Genomic DNA, 26407 nt, shown 5'->3' on the forward strand with positions numbered 1-26407 from the left:
TGAACATCTGCCATTTTGAGCAGGCACACCTTCTTCTCATCACCTCCTCTATCACCATAATGACCCAAAGTCCCTTGCTCTATTATCAGGAGAAAGAAGAAATAATCTTCATTCCCACTTGGCCTTGACAGTCTCATCATCAACTTGTATCCTCTCTGCATCTTATGAAATACTATACCTATCTATCCATGATGAACACAGGCATATTTAGCACTAACAGATCACATGAATACAAAAATTAACTGAATCCTATACATCAATAAAGTGATGGTGATATATTGAACACAAGTTATCCCTGGTGGTCTTAATTAATAAGAATAACAGATGATAAAAAAAAAAAGCCTGAAGCTAACACAAAATTTATAAACAAAATCAATTATATTTCTATGCACTTATAATGTTCAATCCAAAAATAAAATTAAGAAAACAACTTAATTTATAACTGCATCAAAAAGAATAAAGTAACTTAGAAATAAATTTAACAAAACACATGCAAAATTTACACTCAAAACTACAATACAATGTTGAAGAAATTAAGACCTAAGTAAATTGAAAGATACTCCATGTTCATGGACTGAACACAATATTGTTAAGCTGGCAATACACCTCAAGTTAATCTACAGACTCAATACATTTCACATAAAAATTCCAGCTGGCTCAGTTGGAAGAGCATGCTCTTGATAAGAGGGTCATAAATTCAAGCCCCATATTGGGTGTAGAGATTACTAAAAATAAATAAATAAATAAATAAACTAAAAAAAACAAAAACAAAAAAACAAAAGAAAACAAAACCCTCTTTGCAGAAAATGGCAAGTTGAGAACTACAAAGGGACCAGAAGAGGCAAAACAATCTTGAGAAAAGAACACAGTTGGAAACTCACATTTCCCTATTTAAATCTTAACTACTAACCTACAGTAATCAAGGCAGTGAAACTGGTATGATGACAGACATACAGATCAATGGAACAGAAATGACAGTCTAGCAATAAACTTATAGTCAATTCATTTTCAACTAGAATGCTAAGAAAATTAAATGGGGCAAGAACAATCTTTGCTACAAGCGGTGCTGTGACAACTGGATATCTGCATGCAAAAGAATGAACTTGGATACCTATCTACATACACCATATACAAAATTAACTCAGGGGAGCCTGGGTGGTTAGTTGGTTAAGTATTCGACTTTGGCTCAGGTCATGATCTCACAGTTCGTGAGTTCAAGCTCCACATCAGGCTCTGTGCTGATAGCTCAGAGCTTAGAGCCTGCTTCAGAATCTGTGTGTGTGTGTGTGTGTGTGTGTGTGTGTGTGTGTGTGTGTGTGTGTGTCTGCCCCTCCCCCGCTCACGCTCAGTCTCTCTCTTTTTTGTCTCCCTCCCTCCCCTCTCAAAAATAAACATTAAAAGAAATTTTTTTAAAGAATTAACTCAAAATGGATCAAAGATCTAAACATGACAAGCACTAAAACTATAAAACTATATTTTAGAAGAAAATATAAAAACAAACAACAAAAAAATTACTATATAACATGAAAAACAAAAACACTTCACGACCTTGGATTAGGCAATGGTTTCTTAAATATGACACCAAAAGTACAAGCAACAAAAGAAAAAAAGATAAACTGCACATCATCAAAATTAAAACTCTTGTGCTTCAAATAAAAGACACCATCAAGAGCAAAAAGACAACCCTCAACATGGGAGAAATTTTACAAATCATATGTCTGGTAAGGGACTCGTATCTAGACTATATAAAGAACTCATACAACTCAAAAATAAAAAAACTTTTTTTAATGGGCAAGGAATACAAATAGACATTTCTTCAAAGAAGATATACAAATGTCCAATAAGCACATGAAAAAGTGTTCAACATCACTAGTCTTCCCTGAAGACTAGTGCAGATCAAAATGACAAAGAGATTCTTTATTAACCATTTCTTTTATTTCCTGTTTTCTGATGCTTTGACATCCAGGGCCTTGCTAACCCCTAGAGAGGCAGTACCCCGAACCCTGGGGTTAGCCAATTCTGAGAGATAGCAAACAACTCATCTGCTAGCATACCTTACATATGTAAACCCACCAACCTAGAGTTCATACCCTCAACTACTTCCTTTATGGGGTTCTCAACCTCAGGGTCACCATCCACATTGTCTAATCACCCATGCCAGATACCAGAACACCAGGGACAGTTCCTACTCCCCAGAGCCCGCTGAAACTGTTCAAACTAGCCAATCTTAAACCTGTTTACCCTGCCTCACCTATTCCTCCCCACAGAAACCACAAAAAAGGCTCTTGCCCACATTTCCACTCTGCTCCCTGTCTCCTGACTGACCCTGGTTCTTCTCCAGGTGGCCCTGGATGGCAGGCCATGCCTCCTGTTTCTAGAGATCTGTGAGTATAATAAATTTCTTCCTTCATAACATTTCCATGTCTAGGTATCTTACCATATCTGATTAAAACAAATCCCATGTACCCTTAGGACAACTTCACAGCCACTAAGATGGCTATAATCAAAAAGACAGATATTAACAAGTGTCAGAGATGATGTGGGTAAATTGTAACCCTCATACATTGCTGGTGGGAACATAAAATGGTAGAGCCACTTTGGATAAAAATTTGGCAGATTCTCAAATAGTTAAAATTTTCTGCCTAGATATTTAACATATTTACATCCTAAAACCCACCATAGCACCACCCCATCGTTATTCAATTAAGCCCCATATGCTACTGTGTAGAGTCTATACAGAAAGTTATAGAAATTCAAGTGCTTACCATACACAATGACATTGAATAAAAAAATCATAATCGGCTACAAATTCATTATTTTGAACAGATATCCCACCTAAATGAAATATGCTACTGGTGGTTAAATTTCCAATCTAGTTAAAATGTGAGAAATAATCATTAAATTACATCAACAAACCAATTACATTTTCATATGAAATTATTTACTTTATAATAAAAAATAAGTAACTCTATACCTTTTTCTCCTTAGACTTCTGTGTAGCATGAGAAGTGACATTCTCATTTTGATGAACAAACTCTTGCGCTACAACTGTTTTCACAGGGTCTCCTTCAAGAACGCAGTTTAGAAACTGGACTGTGTGTTCTAATGAATAGCTGTAGAGAGTTATAAATATGATGTCAATAAAAAAAAAGTTATATGAAAACATTAATATAAGCAACACTTCAAACATTTTAAAATATGAAAAATTGGCTCATTTCTAAGTTTTAAACACTAACTTTATGTATCTCAAAGACTCAAGAGTGATAAGAAGGAAACAATAAGCCCCCCAAAACTAATTTCTGTAAATTAATACCAAAAGGTAACATATTGATAATTAATTCACTGTCTGATCTTTTATTCGATTGATTATCCACAACAAATCTTACTTTCATTTTATCACCTATACTTCTTAGGTCCCTTGCTGGATTCACACACATGGTTTCAGTTTCCTTCAAACATCAAACGCAGACAAAAAATCTTTAAACTGACATTTTTATTGTGTCAAATTTTACTTTTTACTTAAACCGTAAGGTTCTAGTCAGAGAAACTCTAAGCAGGGACACAGAAAGGAAAAAGTAAAACACTATCCTACCTCTCACCCTTAATTATTCATGCATATTTTCACAGTGATTCTATATTGCAGGCAGTATCAAATTCTACAAATTGACAAAGACTTGAAACACTCATGTTCCAATATCTAAAGAAACTCATTTCAAAGCAAATTATAAATGATTTTATACTGCTCATTATTTCAGGCTATATGCCTCTGATCTCTTCCAATGACCAGGTAATTAAGAGCTGACAAGAAAGGAATATTTGTGAAATGTGATAGTTCCCCTAAGTAGTGTGACATTTTGTTCTTCTTCAATTTAATGAAGACAACCTTTGATGGAGAACCATTTTGAACTACCAATTCCACTTTAGCCCTGATCTTGCTGCCTCAGATATGCTCAACAAAACAAACAGAGGTTCCTAGGGGTAGAAGCTACCAGCAACTATCCACATCCTAAATAGCCCTTAAAATTACGGGCTTGCTTACTCATGGGGCTGGAAGGCAGTATCTTCCACTAGTGATGCTAGAGGAGTATGGCCCTGGAACATTGTACTGTAGGCATATTCTCAGTAACTGAACCCACTTACCCTTCTTACCAGGATGATGGTGAAGCTACTGCTAACTGAAAAAATTATACAGCTGGTGGAAAACAAATGGAGGCAACTGACCATCTACCCTGATGGGCCGGACTAACCCATCACTCTGGGCATCCCCAGGAAGGACTCACTCCGTCCCCCTTACCTTGTCTGGGGACCCACAGCTCTAGGTTTTTTACAACTGGCCTTCTTGCCCCAGGTCCCTATAAAGGAGAGTTGCCATATACCAGTGCCACTCCCCTAATCCCCATGCGCACCCCCCACCGCACCCCCTGGGGAGATTTTAACACATAACTCTAAGAAAACAGCAAGTTAGGTAGCAAAAACAAATAGGGAAATTGTGGATTGGAATAATAACATTAAAAACTTGATTTAAGTGACATGTTTAGAACTCTACATACTCAGCAGAGAATATTCTTTTTCAAAAGCACTTTCATGTAATATTTATAAAAACTGATCATGTATTAAACCACAAAGAAAATCTTAAATTTCAAAAAGAACTCTTCCAGGCCACATTCTTGTACCTCAATAAAACAAAACAAAATAAGCAATAACCCTCACCCCACTCACCACCAAAGCCATTAAACCATTTAGAAAATTAAAAAGCCTTGGGTAAATGAGAAAATCAATCTGAATTAGAGATTATTTTAAAAATAATAAAAATGAAAATACTACATATCAAAATCAAAGTATTACATATATATAAAAACATGATAGAAAGAAAAAATTAATGCCCGTAAGTGTATTTGTTATTAAAGACTGAAAGGAAACAAACTAGCCAAAAAGTTGAAAATACATCAACAAATTTTAAGAGAAAGGAATTATCAAAAATAGAAAGGAATTGCCAAAAATTAAAAACAAAAATAAATGATTACAAATATAAAATAGACTTTGATCAATAAAAGAAGAGCTTGTTCTTTAAAAGGATCAACCTGGTGCTCGCTCCAGCAGCACATATACTAACATTGGAAAGGTACAGAGAAGATTTGCATGTCGCCTGCACAAGGGTAACATGCAAATTCGTAAAAGGGCCAATCTGATAAAGAGCAAAAACAGAACACAGAAAAATAAAAACATTAGGAAAAGAAAAAGGAATACAATCAAATACACAACAGTGTTTTTAATTATCAAATAATATTACATATAACTTAACAATAATAAGATTGAAAACTAAGGTTTTCTAAAACTGATTTTCTAACAAACTACCAGAACAGACTCATGAAAAAAGCAATCTGAATAAAGCAATAACCTTAAGATAGTGAAAGATTCTGAAGACCTTCTCTCTGAAAAGGTACAACTCCAGAACCTTCAAAGTACTAATTTACTTAAACTTTCTAGAGCATACAGAAAAACAGCAGTCTTTCCAGGTTACTTTATTAAGTCTAATACTAAATAAAACTCTGAAACCAAAAATATGCCAAAGAGAACACAAGAACAGAAAATCACAGACCAATCTCATTTAATTGCTGGTGCAAAAATCCTGAAATCAATTCTTAAACTGCATTTAAAGAAAAAAAATCAAAAATAAAAATCTGAAGGTAAAATAGGTTTTATTCTAGAAATCTATTGTGATTGAAATACACTAATAAACTAAAGAAAAATCCATATTAGATTCTCAGTTATAAAAAGGCATCTATTCAAAACATCTCTTGCCAAAATACAAATTTAAGAAATATATTAAGATTGAAATATATATTATTCAAACCAGAAGTATTCCTAACATGCCAAACATCAAACATTGTGTGTAACACTACGATAATTAAAACAATATGGTGGAAACCCAGGACAAAACAAAGAGCTCAACAGAACTGAAAAATCTTTAAAGGAAAATGTATATTTTGGAATTTAGCAAATAATAGTGGTTGTATTTTATATCAGTGGGTGAAGATAATCTATTCATCCAGTTGCTTATTTGGAAAAACAATTAAGTTAAATCTCTACCTCATACCATACACAAAATTTAGAGGATTTTGAAAACTTAAAACTCCTGGATAAATGGGAAATACTAGATTATTTAAAACTTTTTAACTATTAAAAACACTGAAGAAAATATTTTTATAATATTGGGGAAGGACAGACTTCCTAAAATGACATTAAACTCGGAAACAATAAAGGAAATGATTTTCTGATAAAACATATGAATTAAAACATGTATATGCCCAAAGTGACTATATGCCAGGTTAAAAGCTAAGTATCAGAGTAAAATAATAATTATAATCTATAGAAACAAAGATAACTACATATAACATATAAAATGAGCTCTCACAAATGAAGAAATACAAAGAACCAAATGGGAAACAGGCAAAGGTAAGCAATAAATAGAAAAATAAATTAATTGAAAAGGTTCAACCTTCCTAGTAATCCACAAAATTAAAATTTAAACAACAATGAAATATTTTACCCATCACGATCCCAAAACTTTTAGAAATTATTAACATCCAGGGTGGATTACACTATCAGTACATATAACACAGAAAGCCTTTATCCAAAAAAAAAAAAAAAAAAAAAATTTGGCTTACACATACAAAGAACACACACATTAGTATATATATGAGAAAAAAACTGAGGCCTATAAACCAGTTTCCAAAACCTGCTCACTTTCTGCATTATGTACATTGCATTTAATTGTTTATAATATACTGATTACTTGTTATCAGAAAAATTAAAATAATACACTTTCAATGACATCACAATAGAAATTATAGATAATCCCATCACTCACTTGTGGTCCTTGAAAATGTCCACCAGAAAATTTTGGTTAATAGCTGGAAATATCTTAAAAAGCTGCTTCTCCTTTAGTTTAGTGGCACAATCTTTTTCAAACATAAGTGCCTCCCTTTTCTAAAACAAACAAAAAAGACAAAAATCATCCTTCAGATGGAATTTATAACACTAATCATGCTGATCCATAAGCATGGTTATTTTGTTGCAAAAAGATTAATCATTTAAAAGCAATCACAGACTTTCTTCACTGATTAAAGACTGAAATTAGTAATATAAGTATTCTTGCACTATTTATTTATATCCCATTTTTTGCAAAATATTTGAAGCTGTTCTTTGATATACACACACAATCACACAAGTACATATATGTGTGCAAGTGTATATAAATATACACATACTCTCACATATACATACCCAGCATATTCAGACATATTATATAAAACAGATGAAGATATATGTACACATATATAAACAGGATATAAATAAATGAAGAAGTCAGAGAGTAAAGTAAGAATATAGGATAAAGCTAGCAAATAAAATTAGTATATAAATGCATGCCATAAAATCCTGTACAATTGCTAAAGATGGGCCACAAATTCAGTTCTGAGCTTCTTAGTGGCCAAAGCAAAGGGGGAAACAAAGATTCTCAGTGTCCATAAAATAAAAACAAACCAGTTGCTCAGGAGAAGTACAGCTTTTTCTGGTACTGAGACCTGAGAGAAATTTCTCCCATGGGTCCTCATAAAAGGGACACTGTGTGATGCTGTGAACAACGTCCTCAAAAACATATTCTCCTCAATGGGCAGAAACTACAATGTACAAATAAGTTGCAAATTCAGGTTGACAGAAAATCTTAAAATTCACAATTTTAAAAATTTTCACAAACATATTTACTCCAAAATAACTGTATGAGACCTGTCACTAATTGTTGTTTTCTCACAAGTTACAATTGGATCCATTTAAATTGCCAAACTAAAGAACTTTCTTAAAAATGTGCTTTTTAAATTCTAACCTAGGAATGTGGTAAACATTCTTAAAGTGATTTCTAACTCTGAGACAATTTGTTGACGTTGTGATGTAGGTACAGAATATTTTTGTTTGCTAGCAAGATGCTAATATCTGAAAAATAACTTCCTATAAAATTTCAAAGGTGACTCTGAAAATATAAAAATTGCAATAATCTAGGACAACCTTAACATATTTAGGTCATTTATAACACCAAACAACAATAAAAGAGGATTCACAACAGGTGACAATCTGACCAGTAAAAGGGACTGGTAAAGCTGAACACATCACACATCACAAGAGTAACGGAAACAAGCCACCTCAAGAATTAAAAATATTTCATGTTTTATTTAAGATACACATTATAATCTGAATTTACTAAAAAATTCAGTGATCAGATTTACTAGCACCCTACCAGGTCACAGAGTTTCTAAACTACAAATCCTAAGGTCTCATCAATGAACTGAAAACTCATGACCTTATTCTACTCATATATTATGCCTAATGTTTATTTTATATTCTTTGCTTAAAAAAATACAAAGTGTATTTCTGCTTTGGAGATGAAGAGTGAAAAGAAAGCATTAAGTAAGAAATTCTCTTACTGAGGCTCTACCTAAGGAGAAGTATCCTTGGGACCAAATAAGTTCAGCTTCTATTTACCCAACCCATAGAAAGATAAGCAAAATTCACTGATAGAAAAAAGAAAAATGCATTAAGTTGGGAAGTGAAGGTACTCATTTGTTCACTATTACACAGAGAAATTAATTAAAAGGCAGATTAGAACCATAGTTTCAGCATTAAAAATGGAGTTTCAGGTAAAGGTGTCACACCATTTGGGCATAAGTTATGAGATATCCTTATTTTTAAGAAAATACATTTCTCCAATTTATTACATATATAAATGAAGAGGATATTTGAAAGAACACTACATTATAAGGCGTTACCAAAGAGGCTGCTCCTTGGACTATGTAAACTTGCAACAATGGTAACATATTTCCAATTTAATTCACAAAATAACTGGGAAAAATAAATACGAAGGTAGAAGAATCCCATCATTCTTCCTATGCCCCAATTCTATGTATTTCAGCCAAATATAAAGGTGCTCCTTTTGAAGAGTCAAATGAGTAAGAAAGTAAGTAAAATGTTTTAGATACATCTAAGAATTATTTCTTTTCTTTGAGAACTGGACTAAATAACCTCTAAGTTCTTTTCCTTTTTGATTTTGAAATTTTCTAATACTAATTTTCAGAATTCCAAAAAAGGCTGAGAAGAAATGCAAAAGAAACCAAATTCACTTATGGCCTCATAAAATCTGATATGCTGAATAAGGAACAAAAATAAAATTCAAAATAAAGTTTCTGTTTGAACTTGTTTGACTGAAAGTTACAAAAAGAAGAGTATTCAATTTCTTAATTCAAATTCATAAGTTTCTAAAATGATTCTCTAAAAAATTTTGTTTTGAAGTTGGGATAGTTCTTTAATAGCAAGACAAACATTTTTTTTTTACTGATTTATGAATAAAATTATCTTTAAATGAAAGATTTCTTTCATGTTTTTCTAAAATTAAAGAATTATAGAAGTAAATACTAAAAGCCAAAAAAAAATGCAGCTTAATCACCTGCAAAATTAAATCTAAAATAACAGTTTCGTACAGACAGGCTTTTTTTTTTTTTTTTTTTAATAGAATATCAACTAATCTCCCAGAGGCAAAAACCTCCAGCTTCAAACTTCAAAACAATTTTCAATTTTAACATTAACTTCAATCAGGTTAAATACAGATCCCAGACTAGAAAATTCAGAATTAAATGAAAATCACAAAGTAAACATACAATCAACCTAGAGTCAGAGACAAAGGCTTAACGGTTAAGGCTTAATACTAACTCATACCAAATCATGTTTTTCCTGTAAGGCAATTTCTTCTGACATTATTTCTCTGAGTGACACTTTTTTAGTTTGAGTGTTCCAATGATCCAATAAGGGTAGCATTTCAGGTGCTGCTAAAGTCTTCAGTAATTTTTTGCCTGTTCTCTGAGATGACTTTTGTTCAGGATTATCAAGACCAATACTCCCAACCAGGGAAGGATCTACAAAAGCAGTATAAATAGTGTCAGACCCTCAACAATAAATATACAAATTAAGCATTACTCATTCTGTTACAACTACCTCAGAAAGACCAAAGAAACATGATTTTGTATTTCTAGCTTCTATAACATAACTCTGAGGTTTCAAAATAGATAGTCACATAATTGCAAACGAGACATATGTATAAATGTAGAAACGTTTCAAATGAGCAAGGATGTGGGTATCATTGTAAATCAACTCAATACTTTCTACTTTTTCTAATATTTATTTTGAGAGAGAGAGAGTGAGAGAGAGAGAGAGAGAGAGCGCGCGCGCAAGAGTGAGTGCGTGCAGGCTGGAGGAGAGGGGCATAGAGAGAGGAGAAAGAATCCCAAGCAGGCTCCGTGCTGTCAGCGTGGAGCCCGACAAAGGGCTCAATCCCAAGAATCGGGAGATCATGATCTGAGCTGAAATCAAGATCAAACCAACTGAGCTACCCAAGTGCCACCCCCACTCCTTTTTTTTTTTTTTTTTTTTTTATCACATCAACACAGAAAAAATGACACACACATACATTGGTAAACAAAGGGAGTTGTAGCCCGGTGGTAGTGACCAGCTAGAGTAGCTCTGGTCAGCTCTGCTCAGCCACTCCAAGGACTGAAAGGACCAATATTCTGGCAAACCTGCAACCCACTAGAGGCACACAACAAATAAATACTGAACAAATGATATATTCAACACAAGGAAGAAACTGAACATTCTAAGAAGTTCACAATAACAAGATTTAATGTATAATATTTCAGCATCTCTAAGGGTAGCAGCATATTTTATACATTCCTTTGCTTTCCCAGAGAATAAAGAAACAGCAGATACTGCCATCCACATAAACTCTGATACCCTTCCAGTACCTCTAGCTCTCAAATAGCTTTAGCTCTTGAAGCTACAACTAAAGCACACCCAAAGAATCTTCAACCTGGAGTCCTAGTGTGAGGCGTATAAAAGAGGCGTTTGAAGGAAACGTGCACAAAAGGAGGCCCATTAACAGGTCCGCCACCCTGCACTAATCACTGACAACACTACCTAAGAAGTTATCTGGAATCAAATATTGTCAATTTGGCAGATGTTACAAAAGCAGGCTGACTTTTGTGCTCTAATAATATTAACATCAGTAAAAATTTTGAATAACCAAGTAACAACTGAATGATGCTCTCAATCAAACACATGAACACGTTAGTGTTCTCGAACCAGAACAAAATCTTAAACAGGCAATACCCTGACTATACGTATTAGAGGATACCACAGGTGGTCCACTGCACTCATGAAAGTTAATTACGGGTGCTTTTTAGTTCTTCTAGCTTTATTTTATTTCAATATTAAATGTTAAATATTTTGAAAGAACTTTAATTTCAAATCCAAATTCTTGGGTAACACATTTTGTGGCAGTATATTTAATAATGCATTAAAATTCGTACACATACACCAAGTTTCAACATCATGACAAGAACATTAGAAGTAAAAATATGTGTTTTACCTCGCGTAAACTTGCCAGAGGATACTTCTTCTTGTCTTTGTCGCTCCTAAACACAAATGCAGGACAGGGGATTGGCAAAGGAGGGTGCATTATAAAATAAGATTATATTATTTTTCTCTAGAAATCACTTCTCCTTGTAAAACTATCAATTGTCCTTGCCAAATCTAAGTAAAACAATAAAACTAGATAAGATTATGAAGTAGGACTATATTAATATATTTTTGCCACTTACAGAGCTCTTAGACTGGTTTTGTTTTGTTTTGTTTTGTTTAGTTTTTGAAATTTAATCAATCAGTGCTACAAGTCTTTAGAGTAAAAACTATTTATGATTTTTTCTCTTAAAAAAAGTCAACAATCATATTGAGCTCCGTCATTAGTTATATAATTTGGCCCATCTGGAAATAATCAAAAATACTAGAAAGAGAAAAAATATCAGTAACCTATTTACTGATAAAAATTCATTCTCTCTCAAAGTCAAAATTCAATAGAAATCTTTCATACAACAGATTCTATTAAGAGCAAAGTGAACACAAAAGGAGCTCTTTATAAAAAGAAGCCTACCAACCATTACAGATTCTTTCCATTTCTCATGAATCACTTTAGCCAGATTCAGATCTATATGAACCACACAATCCTCAACTGTTAGAGACCCTTGTGAGGAGGGAAAAAAGAAAAGAAAATATAATCATTACTCATTATACATTTTGAGAAAACATACTCAACCAGTTATGTTTTATGTATCATAAAACTAATTCATATTATTACTAACCTGTATTTCTAGTTCTAAAGCTCCTAGAATAATTTTTTTATGTGCTATGTCACTGTTTTCACACTTCTTGGTGGGTGCAATTATACAATGCTTCATATATTTAAGTTATTCCTGTCCATCAGTTTACCTGAATATATTTAAGATATTCATTTCCACTAGTCAAGACTTTTCAAGAAGTGTGTTCTAAGAAATTAGTCTTGCCTTAAGTATATCTGGAGTAGCACCACAGATTCAAAAAGGTTCAACTCTGCAAATAAGTATGAGGTAAATACCCAGAAAACTTTCAACATATGCAGGGATGAACACAAACTCCATATAAATACTCTCTATTTCTTTAAATTACATTTTTTTGAAATACTCTATAAACAAATGTGTCAAAAATAAGGTATATTTCAGTTAACATAGAACATAATTTCAAAATGGAGATAGAACCCTGAATCTGTTTCTATTCACACAAAGATACATATTTAGGTAATCTTTTTCTTTACCTGAATCAATACCAACAGGGCCAAATAATTCATTGAGCTGAAAAGCCAGCTCAGGAGGTAATGCCAATTCCAAACAGTCTATGGTCAGAGATTTGGCCATCATTGGCATGGGATTCAACATCTCAGTTTTATCTTCTTCACTAACTCCAGCTGACAAAGTATTCTCAGCCATTAGAATTTTTTCCATTTCCTGTTCATCTTCATTCATAAATTCTTCAGTGTTTGGAAATTTCACATAAGTCTTAGGAAGATTTTCATTTTTCTTTATTTCAAAAGAGTCAGTAAAATCAACTTCTTCATTTAACTCCAGATTTGAAGTGCTCGATACAGAGTTTAAAACATCAGACGAATTCAAAGAAGAATGTATACTGTCTCCAATCTCTGTGACTTCTAGGTTCTTCTCCGTGTCCCTCACATCGTTAGCAGTAGCAGCTTGTAAAGTCCCTGGAAAAGGCTGCTTAATGTTATATAAACCTGGAAGTTCTGCCTGACTACCAGGAAGTACTTCATTAGTATTCTTCTTTAGATCTGTAGTGGCATTAGGAAATAAATCTGTTATGAATCCTGGTTTTTCAGTAGCGATAGCTCTTATTTCTGCCTGCTCTGAGTGTCCCTTTTCTGAATCACAGGTAGACTGCACATTAGTGTTACTGACAACAGTGCCATGGCCAAATTCTGGCACAGAAGAAATAGAATCCTCCAAGGTTCCTCTTTGGCTAATAATTTCCTTCAAATTTAATCCCAGAGAAAACGGCCCAATTTGTGCTTCGTCGTATGATTTTTGGATATTCTCAAATTCAGTATCCTCACATAATTTAGTTTCAGAGTCCAACAAAAGGCTTGTAGCCCAAATAATATCTTTGTTACACCTCTCATATAAGTCTTTTAGGGCTTCTAATGAAAAGGACCCAAAGAGTTTACAAAGAATGTTAAGATTTTCAGATTCATCAGCACTGGTGAGCTCACTTTCTTCAACATATGTGCTTTTATCATACATTACCCTATATGGAATTGTTTCTTGAATGTCTAATTTTGTGTTAATATTGAAAGCTTTTGGCTTAAATCCATCTAATCGTCCGGTTAATACTCTCACAGAATCTGAAACACTAATTTTATTCTTTTCTATTTTCCATAAGAGAGCAAAATCCTGTGGTTCAGTCTGGGTACACATGCCTTCTTCTATTCCAGGGACTTTCTTAAGTTTTCCGTCTGGAAATTCTGCTAAAGTTTGTGGTCCTACTACTCCAGGAATAGTTGGCCCACTATTGGTAAAAGTAAGAGACGATGTGTTTTGTCTATGAATCTTTTTACTTGGACAAGTTTTATTCTCACAGGCCATTTCACTGGATAGCGATTCAGAACTTCCTAGAGTAGAACTGGAACTACCCAGTGTTTTTAGTTCTTCAGGGCTTGTGCCCCAACAGGCCTCATGTGCTGTGTAGAAGGCTATTTCATTCAAACTGTCATTAGTTCCAAATTCTAGGTTGGGTTCCTTTAAGCTGTCTTTTGGCATTCTTGATCTGTGCTCTCTCTGAGCTAAAGAATCAGATGAAGGCCAGTCACCCACAATGCTGAATGATTGTTTTTCAGTATTTTTATACAGATCAAACTGAGAGTGACTGAAAGATTCTGAAGCATCATCATACTGTGATTTCTTGTCCTCCTCTGTACTTTCATGTGGAGATTCTCGCTGCTGGATGTGATCAATATTCACAGATAGACTATTATCTAATACTTTGCGTGTCTGAGGGCGATTATACTTTTTGTCACTTTGTACAGATGAAGTTTTTTCAGTTTTTCGGTTCCTTTTTGTCCTCTGACCAATAGTCTTATCAACTGGCCAATCACCAACAAAATTTGATAGCTCATGTCTTGGGAACTTTTCCAAAGTTGATTTGCTTTTTGGTTTTCCAAAGGCTTTTTTCTTTACCATGGCTCTTTCTTCCAATATTTCACCAGGTGAAGATTTTTCATTTTGAAATGGTATAGTATTTGAAAGATCATAGTCTTGATTATTTTCACCATAGCAAATACTTGGTGACACTCTCTCTACAAAACTATCAGCATCAGTTTTACTATATTCTTTTTCAGAAGCCATTTCTACTTGCTCTTCTTTCTCACTTTTTTCTGTTGCTTGTCCTTTGCTTTCAGAATCAGAAAAATACATGTCTGAAACTTCCTGAATGAAAGCACTCTGAATGTTAGGATTCATACCACTTATTTCTCTTCTTCCTTTGTTTAAATCTGCATTAGACAGATATGTAACATTCTCAGGTAATACAGTTTCTTTGGTCCCTTGAAGTTTCTTCACTTCAGTTAACTCTAGATGCTTCAAAGATGAGGATAAAACATTTTCTTCTTTTTCAGAGGTAATATCTTCATTGTCTCTTGGGCTGTAAGATTTTTTTTACAGTATTATAAGGAAGTCTCTTAATGTTGCTATTAACATGATTTAAATTAAAAAAGCATTTCACTGAAAGACAAGACACTTAACATTTCTTCTAAAACTTCTATAAATAAACTACATTAATTAAAATTATAAAAGCTAATCGTGATCTTTTCCTAGTACATTATGAACACATCCTTTCATTGTAACCCTAACACCTAACACAATGCTTGGCATATAGGAAGCACTCAAACTTTTTTCGAATAAAAAACATGAGATTTTCAGTTAAGGTGTTCATATGCATTAAATATTAAAGGTTCTAAATTTGTTCCCAGAAGAGGACACCTGGCTTCTTTCAGAACCATTTAAGCTTAATATGTGTGAAACTAGGTCTGCCTCTATTAACATCTGTCATTTGCTACAGAGGAAAATACTTAAGCTTCATTTACAAAGTCACGGAGAGTCAACATGATTTGCACAACTAAGAGAAATGAGAGAAAGGGAGGAGAGCTGTCATTTGAAATGTCACCTGTTAAATTTTTTAAAACCATCCTCAATGTTAATTTCAGACTCAACAGCACTTTTGCCTAATCATTACACTTTCAACTTCAATACTTTTTCCTTAGTCAATTTATCAACTCATCTTCCTTTCTCTCTTTATTCCAGGAGCTCTCAAAGTCCCACCTCTCTCATGAAGCTTCCTAAGTGAAATCACATCTGAGTTTTCTACATGCCAGATGCTATTATAAGTCCCTTTTAAGTATTAATTCATAATCCTTATGAAATTCTTATGAACAAAGTGTTATGATTGCCATTTTAGAAATGAAGAGCTGAAGTATAGAGAGATTCTATAATTTGTCAAAGATTACAAAGCCTTGGAATTTGAAGCCAGGAAACAGCTCAGGAGCCATGCTCTAAACCACTTTGCAACACTGCTCCTCAATAAAAGAGCATTTATGAATTTTCTATTCCCATCTCCTTTTTTAATAGAGATTCACCAGCCCTTATCATCAAAAAGTATGGGCGATTTAGACTTCTGTCTATATTTAAGGTTATTCTTTAACTCACCTACTTATTCAATTGTTTATATGTCCTAAATGTTTAACAGAATCAGTACCATGCTGGATTGCAAACTTTCAAAAGGCTATGACTTGTATTACTTATTCAAAGCATTTCATTAATAATCAATTTTTATAATACTAACTTGAAAGAGTATTTTCACTAATACCTAAAGAAACACAAAATAATGACAGGCGATAACCAATAAATATTGGAATAGTGGGAAGTTACACAAAGAAAGCAGGAGTATTCACAGTATAAACATGGACCCACAAAACCCTGAGACCCACAAAATCCCATGTCATTGCTTACATAAATTTACTTCTCTTGCTAACCATATACATCTTGTTTCAGGTAAGACAATGATCTAAACTCAACAAATAACAAACATCTATTTTTATTTTTAAAGTTATTTGGCAGTGATTTCACAAGCTACAAAATTATTTTTTAAATTATATTTCAAATTGAATTTTTGTACACAGGGACTTTAACCTACCTAGTACTTCTGTCCTCACAAGAATATGCACACAACTCAATACGTTCAATTTTCTCTGGAACTGAAGAACTCATGATTATTGGCACTGAAACAAAACGCTGATAGTGTTCCAACATTCTTGTTATTTTTTCTTTGCTTACCCCATGAATATTACGCCTAAAAATTCCAGGGCAGAAAAGGGTAGAAAAAATATTGGTAATTAAAGTTTTAAAAAAATGGAACACATAACACCAAGAAAAACAATGATACATTTTTCATTTTTTTAAACGTATACAAAATAATGCTCTATTTCTAATATGTAAAAATATCTAAGCTGGTTTGTCATGACACAATATATACAGACTCTAATTTTCATCTTATTCAAGATGTCTTAAATAACCATTTTTTAAATCATTCCATATAATCTTTTCCAAACATCTTTTATCAACTTGGAAAAAAACAACAGGTCCTAATAACTTTAAAAGAAGCTATTCTCAAGCTCTGCAAAAAAAACTTCATAAGAGTATGACCATTACTTCAAGACTTTAATTATTAACTAGTAAGTAAAAAAAATTCTACTAGTCTTCCACTTAGGCCACTATGGCAGACTAGATGTCCAAAGGGCCCTCCTGTTACAATAAAACTGAATCGCAAGTCAATTTAAGCAAATGTATATTTGAATACATTTTAAGTTCAAGCAAAGAAAAAGAATTCCTTGTATCTGAAGTCTCTGGATATCCAAATATGAAATTTGTTGTATTTGTGCTTTCACTCATGGTAGCTTATTTCTTTATTTTTATGAACTCATATTCCGTTGAACCTAATACTAAAGGATCCTTAGGCCTTAAACTGGGGGTGCTTTCCTTCATACGACGTCTGGATTTGCATCTGCCAGGAGGCCAGATGGTATGCTTTAGTCTCTCAAGGATCTTAATCTTCATGAAAACATCTCAGTTGCAACACTCCAATCTTGGGTTGGATCCAAGGCTCAGTGTCTGGATCCCAGGGCTAAAATTAGTATTTGCCATGCTGGCAAATCTGGCTTTCATATTTACCTACCTCAATCTTGTCTGGTTTCAGATCACAGAGAAGCAGAGATAGAAAATATGAAAGAGAAGTTAAGAGACATAGACATAGAGGACAGAACAAAAAGGCAGTATACATCTAATCCAAGTCCCAGAAAGAGAGTACATGGGACAGAAGCAATTTAAAGAAAAATGGCTGAGAATTTTCCAGAACTGATCAAAGACACAAATCCCCTGATCTCTGAAGCCCAACAAATCCCAAACAAGATAAATAAGGAATCCACTAGAAACACGGTGCTGAAGCTGTCATTCACCAAAGGTAAAGAGATGATGTTGAAAGTAACCAGAAATGAAAGAAAGAAAGAAAGAAAGAAAGAAAGAAAGAAAGAAAGAAAGAAAGAAAAAAAAAAAAAAAAAACAAAACCTAGTTACTGACAAAGAAACCAAGTATTAGAATCACAGCTGACTTAACAGTAATGGAAGGCAAAAGAGAATTAAACGTTATCTTCAATAACAGAAACCGTCAATCTAGAATCTATACACCCAGTGAAAGTATCTTACAAGAATGAAGGCAATAAAAGAATTTTCAGATTAAAAAAAAAAAATGAGTTTGACATGAAACAGAACTATACTGTAAAGAAATTCCTAAAAGATGAATGTGAGACAGAAGGAAATTCCCAGGTGAAAGATCTATGATGCAAGAAAAATTAAGGACAAAGCAATAACCATATGAGTGAAAACACACATTGTCTGTACACTGTACAATCATAGCACGTACGTTGGAAGGCAGGTAAGTATCAGAGTTAAAATGTTTGAAAATATTTTTATTTTTGAGAAGGCTAAGAAAATGGTTTAACCTTAAAGTTTGCATGATAAAGTTTTAATGTAACCATTAAAAGGATAAAAATAGTGTATATAATTTCCAAATTAATAGAGAAAGAAAAAATAAATAAGAAATTTGCATTCAGTGAAAAAAAAATCCAAAATAAGGCATAATAGGAGGGAAAGAAGTCAAATATATAATTTTCTGTGATAGGAGAAAAACAATCACAGGAAAGGTGAGATAAAGAGAAAGTGCAGAGTGAGACAGTAAGAAGCAAGACCAATTATATGAATAACCAAAATAACTATAAAAGAACTAAGGTTAGCAACAAAAAGCCAAAGATGGACAGAGGTTTTCTGAAAACCTAATCATACTAGTTATAAGAGATATGCCTAAATGTAAAGACACTGAAAAGTTCAAAAGTGAAAGTATGGAAAAAGAAATAACATTCAAATCCTAAAAGGAAGCTGGTGTAGTTCTATTAATATTAGACAAATTAGACTTTATAACTAAAATTAACATGAAGGATAAAAGAAAATCACTTGACAAGGATAAATGGTTCAATTAGACAGATATAAAAATTTTAAGCTTCTAAGCACTTTAGAAAATATCCTCAGAATAAAGTGAAAATAGGCAGAATTATATAAGAAGAAATGAACATACTCAACATAACAGAGAGAGAGTTCAGCACACCCTCTCATGCAGATTTCCTCATTCCTCCCTTAAACATTAATCCATCAAGCAAATTTTTTTAAAAAGATGTGAGCAACAGAATAGGCATGATTTAATAATATATTAACATACTATAACATACTATATATAACAAACTATATATAACATATATAGTATATATAGTATATACATATATAGTATATAGTATATAACATATATAGTATATATAGTATATATAGTATATAACATATATAGTATATATAGTATATACATATATAGTATATAGTATATAACATATATAGTATATATAGTATAGTAACATATATATATAACATATATAGTATTAACATACTATAACATACTATATATAACAAAGCATATATTTTTATCAAGCAAAGCATATATTTTTATCAAGGAAACATTTATAAAACACTGACAATATACTAGGTCACAAAATGTATCTTTTATACTATCAGAGAATTAGTAATCACACAAATCGTACAATCTTACCTACTACAGTTAAACTGAAAATGAATTTTTTAAAAAAGATGAATTTAAAAATAACCTTTTCAGAAATTTTAAAACATAGTTCTAAATAACCCAAGGGTTAAAAAGTAAAATTAATCAAAATGCAAATAAGGGGGTAAATGATAAAAGAAAGTATTCTATATTAAAATTCTAGGAGCATTAAACATAGTACCTAGGGAAATTCATAGCATCAAATGCTCATATAAAATAACCTAAACTTTCAAATGAAATCTTATAAAAATAACAGAATAAACAAAATAGATTTTTTTAAAAAGCAAATGAAGTAGAATAAAAGAGAAGCAGAAGTGAACTGAACATAAAACAAACTTATAATAGAAAGATTAAGCAAGCAAAGTGATGTTTATTTGAAAAGGCTAATAAAAAATCTGATCTCTGGTGAGAATAATCAAGAAAAAAAGAAGACACACATAAATACATTCAGATTAAAAAGAGGAACGTAAGTATGGATGCAGCAGAAATGTAAAGGTAAGAGAATACTAAAATTATTTTAATAAAGTCTAAATAAATTTGAAAACTTTGGTGTAATGACAAATTCTAACTGAACCTTCTTACAAAGAAATCACCAGATCCAGACAGTTTCATAAGTAAATTCTATCAAACTTTCAAACTCACATAAACTCAGAAAAGAGAAACACAAGAAACACCTTCTAATTAATTTTATCAACCCAAAACCATGATATCAAAACCAGGCAAAGAAAGGGCAAGGAAGAAAAAATTACTGGTCACTCATTTATACAGATGCAAAAATCCTTAACAAAATATTAGAAAACCAAATCTAGTAATGTATCAAAAGCATATAAAAAGGAATGGAAGTACTGATACATGTTACAATAGGGATAAAACCTTGGAACATTATGCTAAGTGAAAGATGTCAGACACAAAAGGCCACATATTGTATGATTCCATTTATGGGCAATGTCCAGAACAGGCAAATCCACAGAGACAGAAAAGCAAATTAACATTTGCCAAAGGAAAGGGAGAATTGGGAGTGACTAATAGCAGGTACAGGGTTTCTTTGTGAGGTGATGGAAATGTTCACTAATCAGAGAGTGGTGATGGTTGCACAACATTATGAATACAGTAAAATTAGGTTACCCTTTAGTTAGCATTAAAATTAGTTAAAATTACCAAGAAGAAAATACCCTGACCAAACTCCAGTTATGCCTATCTCTAAGGGAATACAGAGCACAAAGCAAAACACATGATGTGTCCATGTCGTAGGGTAACATTTTTATTCAAGTCAAATAATCACATAAAAAAGCATAAGTTTTGGGAGATGGGCAAGGAGAGGGGAGGGTAGTGCAATACTTGGATAGTTGGACATCTGCTACCTTTTCCACCTATACCTCCCTCACTTCCTTTCAGTATTCTAAGTCACCAGGCAGCTACAATGATTTACTCCTCCCATAGCACAAGGTTCAGGTATGCCAATCCCCAGGGTCTATTCTAATTTCAAATATTGACATTATATTATTAATAAGCAATAAAGTACTGACTATATAAGACAATTGTAATTCTTCTGTTAATTAACTCAGCATTAGGAATAAGATACAAACTCTTCAAAAACTGAAAAAGAAAGTCTATAGGAAATACAAAATTTGTTACAAAAGCTGCAATCCAATCTATTTTGTTTCATTGATTATTTATAGAGAGAAAAAATCTAGATGGACTTTCTATCACTGCCATAAAATTAAAAACGTGTTAGATGGTCTCTACATTTTACCTTGCAAGTTCCTTTGGTTTGAACTTCCACCATGTGTCCGGTTCCCGGAAAAGAACTTTATATTTATGTTTTTGAGACTATGTACAAAAAAGACAAATGTATTTAAAAATAATTACTTCCATGAAATTAAAGGAATTGTTTCCAAATTCATAGCATGTTAACTGAAAGAACCTAAAGATTATCTAATTGTGATGGGTTTGTTAAATCGGCAAAATGCACAATCTCATTGACCCAGCAATTAACTTCCAGAAATTTATGCTACTAATAATTATATGACTGCAAATACACACACACACACACACACACACACACACACACACACACACACACACCCCTAAGATATCCAGTTCATTATTATTTGTAATAGCAAAAGGAGACAACACAGTGACTATTAATATGCAACTGGCTAAATAAATGAAGGTACAACCATACAATGAAAATACATACAGAAATTTTGAAAGTTCTATATGTGTTAAAAAGAAAAGGCCCCAATATAAACTGTTAAGAAAGATACATAATTTTCACTTGGGTAAAAAAGAATTAATCACACATTTTTACACAATATAGAAAACTTCTGGAAAGATTCTAAAAAATACTATTAAAAGCATCTACCTCAAAGGAGTAGGACTTTTTAGCACTCCTTTTTATAATTTGAATATTTATCACACATGCATTACTTTTATAATTTTGAAGCTATTTCAAATAATAGCTCATTCAATTTTTCAAAACTCTAATAGGACCATTATCTAAAAGCTATGCCCTACACTTCTGCATAGATCCAATCTCCTCTCTCCACCTCAAGAATAACCAAGTTCAGCAATTCTCCCCTCTGAGTTATCATCAATTTTTCCTTCCATCTTGAATCAATCTTATCACATTCAATTATTTCTCCCATCTTACTCTTAATCCCCTTTCCTCTGCCAGCTCCCCATTTTCCTGCTTCCCTTTGCAGGAAAATGCCTTCAAAAGAATTACTACACTCTATCTCCAATTCCTCTCATCACTTCTCTTAAACCCACTCCAATTGGCTACTCCACTGAAACTGCCCATCAAGACCACAAATTACCTCCACATTGAAAAATGCTACAGTTAATTCTCAGTCCTCTCCTACTTGACTCTCAGCAGCATTTATCACAGCTCACCACTTCTTTCTCCCGACACTTTGTTCCTGCATACTTGCTTTTCCTCCAGCTCCACTAAAATGTGTCCTCAGTCTTTTTTGCTAGTCCTTCTTTTCCACCCACAACTCTTCCCACAGTGGAATGCTTAGTCCTTGACTTAGTCCTTGGTCCTCTATTCTTAATCTATACTCACTTCTTTAGTAATATCATCCCATTCCTTGGCTTTGAATATCACCCATATGTTAATGACTCTAATACCTATTTTTAGCTCAGAATTCACTCCTGACCTCTGGACTCGTAGATCCAACTACCTATTCACCAAACTTAACATATTCAAACCTAAACTTTTGAAATCCATTACTCCAAAACTATTCTATCTAAATCCTTCGCCATCATTCTCGGCTCATGGCAACCTCCAACTATACAGGCCAAAAACCAACCCTAATGTCACACTGAACTCCTCTCTCTCACATCCATATCAATCCAACAAGAAATTCAGTTGGTTTTACTTTCAAAAATATATCCAGAATCTAATCACTACTCATCATCACTTTCACTGCCACCATGTTGGTCTAAGCTATATGATCTCTTACATTAATTACAACTACAGCCCTCTAACTAGTCTCTCTGCTTCCATGCTTGCCACTCCAGCCCCAACCCCAAGTCTATTCTCAGCACTGGGCTACAGCAATCCTGTTAACTGTCATGGATCACGTCACTACTCTGCTTAAAACCTGGTTATGGATTGAATGTTTGTGTCCCTTCAAACCTCACTCACCCCATGTGACTCTATTTGGAGATAGGGCCTTTATGGAAGTAATCAAGATTAAATGAGGATATCAGGGTAAGGCTCTGATCTGATAGGATTAGTATGCATACAAGAAGATACACCAAAGAACTCACTATATACAATAAGAGAACATGCAAGAAGGCAGCCATGTGCAAGCCCAGAAAACAACTCTCACCCAGAGAACTATGCCATATCTTGATCTGGGATTTCTAGCCTCCAGAACTGTGAAAAAAAAAAAACAAAAACAAACTACTTTTGTTGTTTCAGACACCCAATCATGGTATCTTACTATGACAGCCTGAGCAGATTAATACATCTTCCATGTCACTCACGGTAAAATCTAAAATTCTTACAGTGATCTATGAACCCTTATATAATCTGCCCTACCATCTCCACAACCACCATTACATCTCTGACCTCATCTCCCACTACTGATCCCCTCCCCCTCAGTTTTATGACAAGATGCCAAAAGTACTCACTGCTATTTTCTGCCATTCTGACAGAAAAGTCCCAAAATCAACCAAGACACCACAGTAGGAAGTGACATAATACCCTGTAATGACTCTATTCACTTCTATCTCCTCACTTCAATACCAAATTTCATACACTTTATTCAGGGCCTGGCAACAGCCCTGGTCTCTAATGACCTAAAGGAGTGTCATATAGCTCTCAGGATCAAATTAATTTTAAATGCATACACAGAGAGAGAAAAAAAGAGACTGAATTTAAAGACTTCTCCAACTCCCATATCAATAGGTAAATCTTAATAATGTTACATTAATTGGGATGATTCTGATTTACCTTAAGCTATATGATAACTCACAAGGGAAACTACATATGTATATGTATATACATATACACACATAACTACATATATACGTGTATATATACGTTATATATATATATTTAACTACACATATGTACATATAACCACATATATATATATATATATATATACACACATATATACGTAGAACAAAGTAATCAGTTTTGCCAGATGCCACTAAGCATACCTGACTGCTCGCTACTTACTCAACTCACTACTTAACTACTTTTGTAAATGAGAGTCAAGATAGTATTAGACTGTTATCTCCAATCTACTCCACTCCCCCACAGCTCTCATTATCTTGTTACCAAAAGAAGCAAAAAGGGATCCTCCTTCTCTACAGTAATTCCTATAACTACTTCTTTTTGAAGAAAAAATGAATTTGGCATTCTATGATAAGCAGCAGTCATTTATACTTTTTAAATTTTTTTTTAATGTTTATTTGTTTTTGAGAGAGAGAAAGAATGCCAGGAGGGGAATGGCAGAGAGAGAAGGAGACACAGAATCCAAAGCAGGCTCCAAGCTCTGAGCTGTCAGCACAGAGCCTGACTCAGGGCTCAAACTGACAAACTGCAAGATCATGACCTGAGCAGAAGTTGGAAGTTAAACCAACTGAGCTACCCCAGCGCCCCTTGTCATTCATACTTCTAAGTAGAGTTGGGAATAGCCAAGGAATCAATAATGGAAAAATAGCTTTATAATTTCAATTATTATATAAGAAAAAAGAGAAAGAAAAATATTATGGAAGTCTGAAGGCTAAATGAAAACCAGTAACTCAGTAATGCAGGGCCTTCTTTATTTTCTACATAGGAAAATGAAGTGTTAAAGAACTTTCTAAGATGATAGCAGGAAGCTAAGGAAAACATACAGAGAAGTAAGGGTAAGGGGGAAAGCATTTCCCATGATAAATACGTTAGACTAGAAATTAGGAATTCCTGAGGCCAGAAAGCAAACTGAATTTCAACTTCCAATGGACTAAAATTGAGTCTTTGTTCCCTCTACTGCCCCTGCACAGAAGTAAAATCTCATTTGCTCTCAAATGACATTAATTTTCTTCAGAAAATGAAGAGTCACACCTTCAAAATAGTACAAGTGCACTAAACACAGCAAAGGAGGCAGAGGCTGGACGTGCTGAGAACACAAAAGAAGCAGCACAACATTCATTAACTGAAGAAACATAAAGTGAGCTTTAAAGTGCCAGACGTGCTAATATTGAGGGAGTAAAATAAAGAATACCCCATAATCACAAAAGCTTCATTCATTCATCATTTTAAGCCAACAAATACATATTTACTATATGCCAAACCCAGTGCTATATCCTAGAGAGTCAACGATGAATAAAACAGACCTATCTGCAAGAATATATAGATGGCTTAGAGCCAAATTCGGCCCATTAGCCAGTATTTGTACAGCCTAGGAGCTAAGGATAGTTTTGTTTTGTTTTTTTTACATTTATTTATTTTTGAGAGACAGAGTGTGAGCAGGGGAGGAGCAGAGAGAGAGAGGGAGACACAGAATCAGAAGCAGGCTCCAGATTCCAAGCTGTCAGCACAGAGCCCGACGCGGGGCTCAAACCCATGAACTGTGAGATCATGACTGAGCCGAAGTCGGATGCTTAACCGACTGAGCCACCCAGGTGCCCCAATTTTTATATCTTTAAAGGATCATTTGAAAAGAAAAGAAAAAAAAAAAGAATATATGACAGAGACTGTATGTGGCTCACAAAACCTGAAATATTTACCATCTGGCGCTTCATAGAAAAAAGTTAGCCAACCCAATGACCTACTGATAAAAGCAGTGTGCTTAAGCCTATCACAAAAGTAAGCCAGGATGCCAGGAAAGCAGAAAGAATACTCTATTCAGCTTTTTAGTAAGTTAATGAATGCTAACTTCCTGAAAAAGGTGACATCAAAGCTTGGAAAAAAAAAAAAAAAAGAATATGGCAAATTTGGAGAACTGAAAATAGTTGAATTTATAAAATTCTGAATTTATCCGAAGAGCAAACTTTCAAAAGAAATTTAAGGACTAACAAAGGACCACCAACTTTGATTCTGCCAAGTAATAGCAATAAGGAAAAAAGATTTTGTGTGTATACACACGTGCGCACGCACGCACACACACACACACACACACACACACACACCTAAATTATAATTATGCATATGCACACAAACATAAAATTATAATTTAATACCACTACCTTTTCATAAAAGACATCAAAAACAAAAACT

At 33.5% G+C, this 26407-nt stretch overlaps 1 protein-coding gene and 1 non-coding gene across 14 annotated transcripts in view; one reads left to right on the forward strand and one right to left on the reverse strand.

Annotated features, from left to right (window-relative positions):
• N4BP2 (NEDD4 binding protein 2) overlaps positions 1-26407 on the reverse strand; it is an 86386-nt gene that overhangs the window by 20492 nt on the left and 39487 nt on the right. For 11 of the 13 annotated variants that reach the window (XM_019829617.3, XM_019829622.3, XM_045056447.1 and 8 more), the window contains 8 exons: positions 21440-21516; positions 16669-16824; positions 12728-15120; positions 12036-12121; positions 11471-11516; positions 9766-9962; positions 6872-6990; positions 2975-3113 (listed from right to left, as the gene is read on the reverse strand). In XM_019829617.3, coding sequence (XP_019685176.2) covers positions 2975-3113; positions 6872-6990; positions 9766-9962; positions 11471-11516; positions 12036-12121; positions 12728-15120; positions 16669-16824; positions 21440-21516 — 3213 coding nt within the window. Of the gene's footprint in view, positions 1-2974; positions 3114-6871; positions 6991-7545; positions 7683-9765; positions 9963-10513; positions 10633-11470; positions 11517-12035; positions 12122-12727; positions 15121-16668; positions 16825-21439; positions 21517-26407 lie in introns of those variants that run through there. The other 2 variants (XM_019829623.3, XR_002156413.3) reach the window with 2 other exon arrangements.
• LOC111560298 lies at positions 5085-5191 on the forward strand. The gene has a single exon (XR_002742055.2). It is a non-coding gene; the product is annotated as a U6 spliceosomal RNA (small nuclear RNA).

This window comes from Felis catus, chromosome B1 (genome assembly GCF_018350175.1).
Source record: "Felis catus isolate Fca126 chromosome B1, F.catus_Fca126_mat1.0, whole genome shotgun sequence".
Lineage (NCBI taxonomy): Eukaryota > Metazoa > Chordata > Mammalia > Carnivora > Felidae > Felis > Felis catus.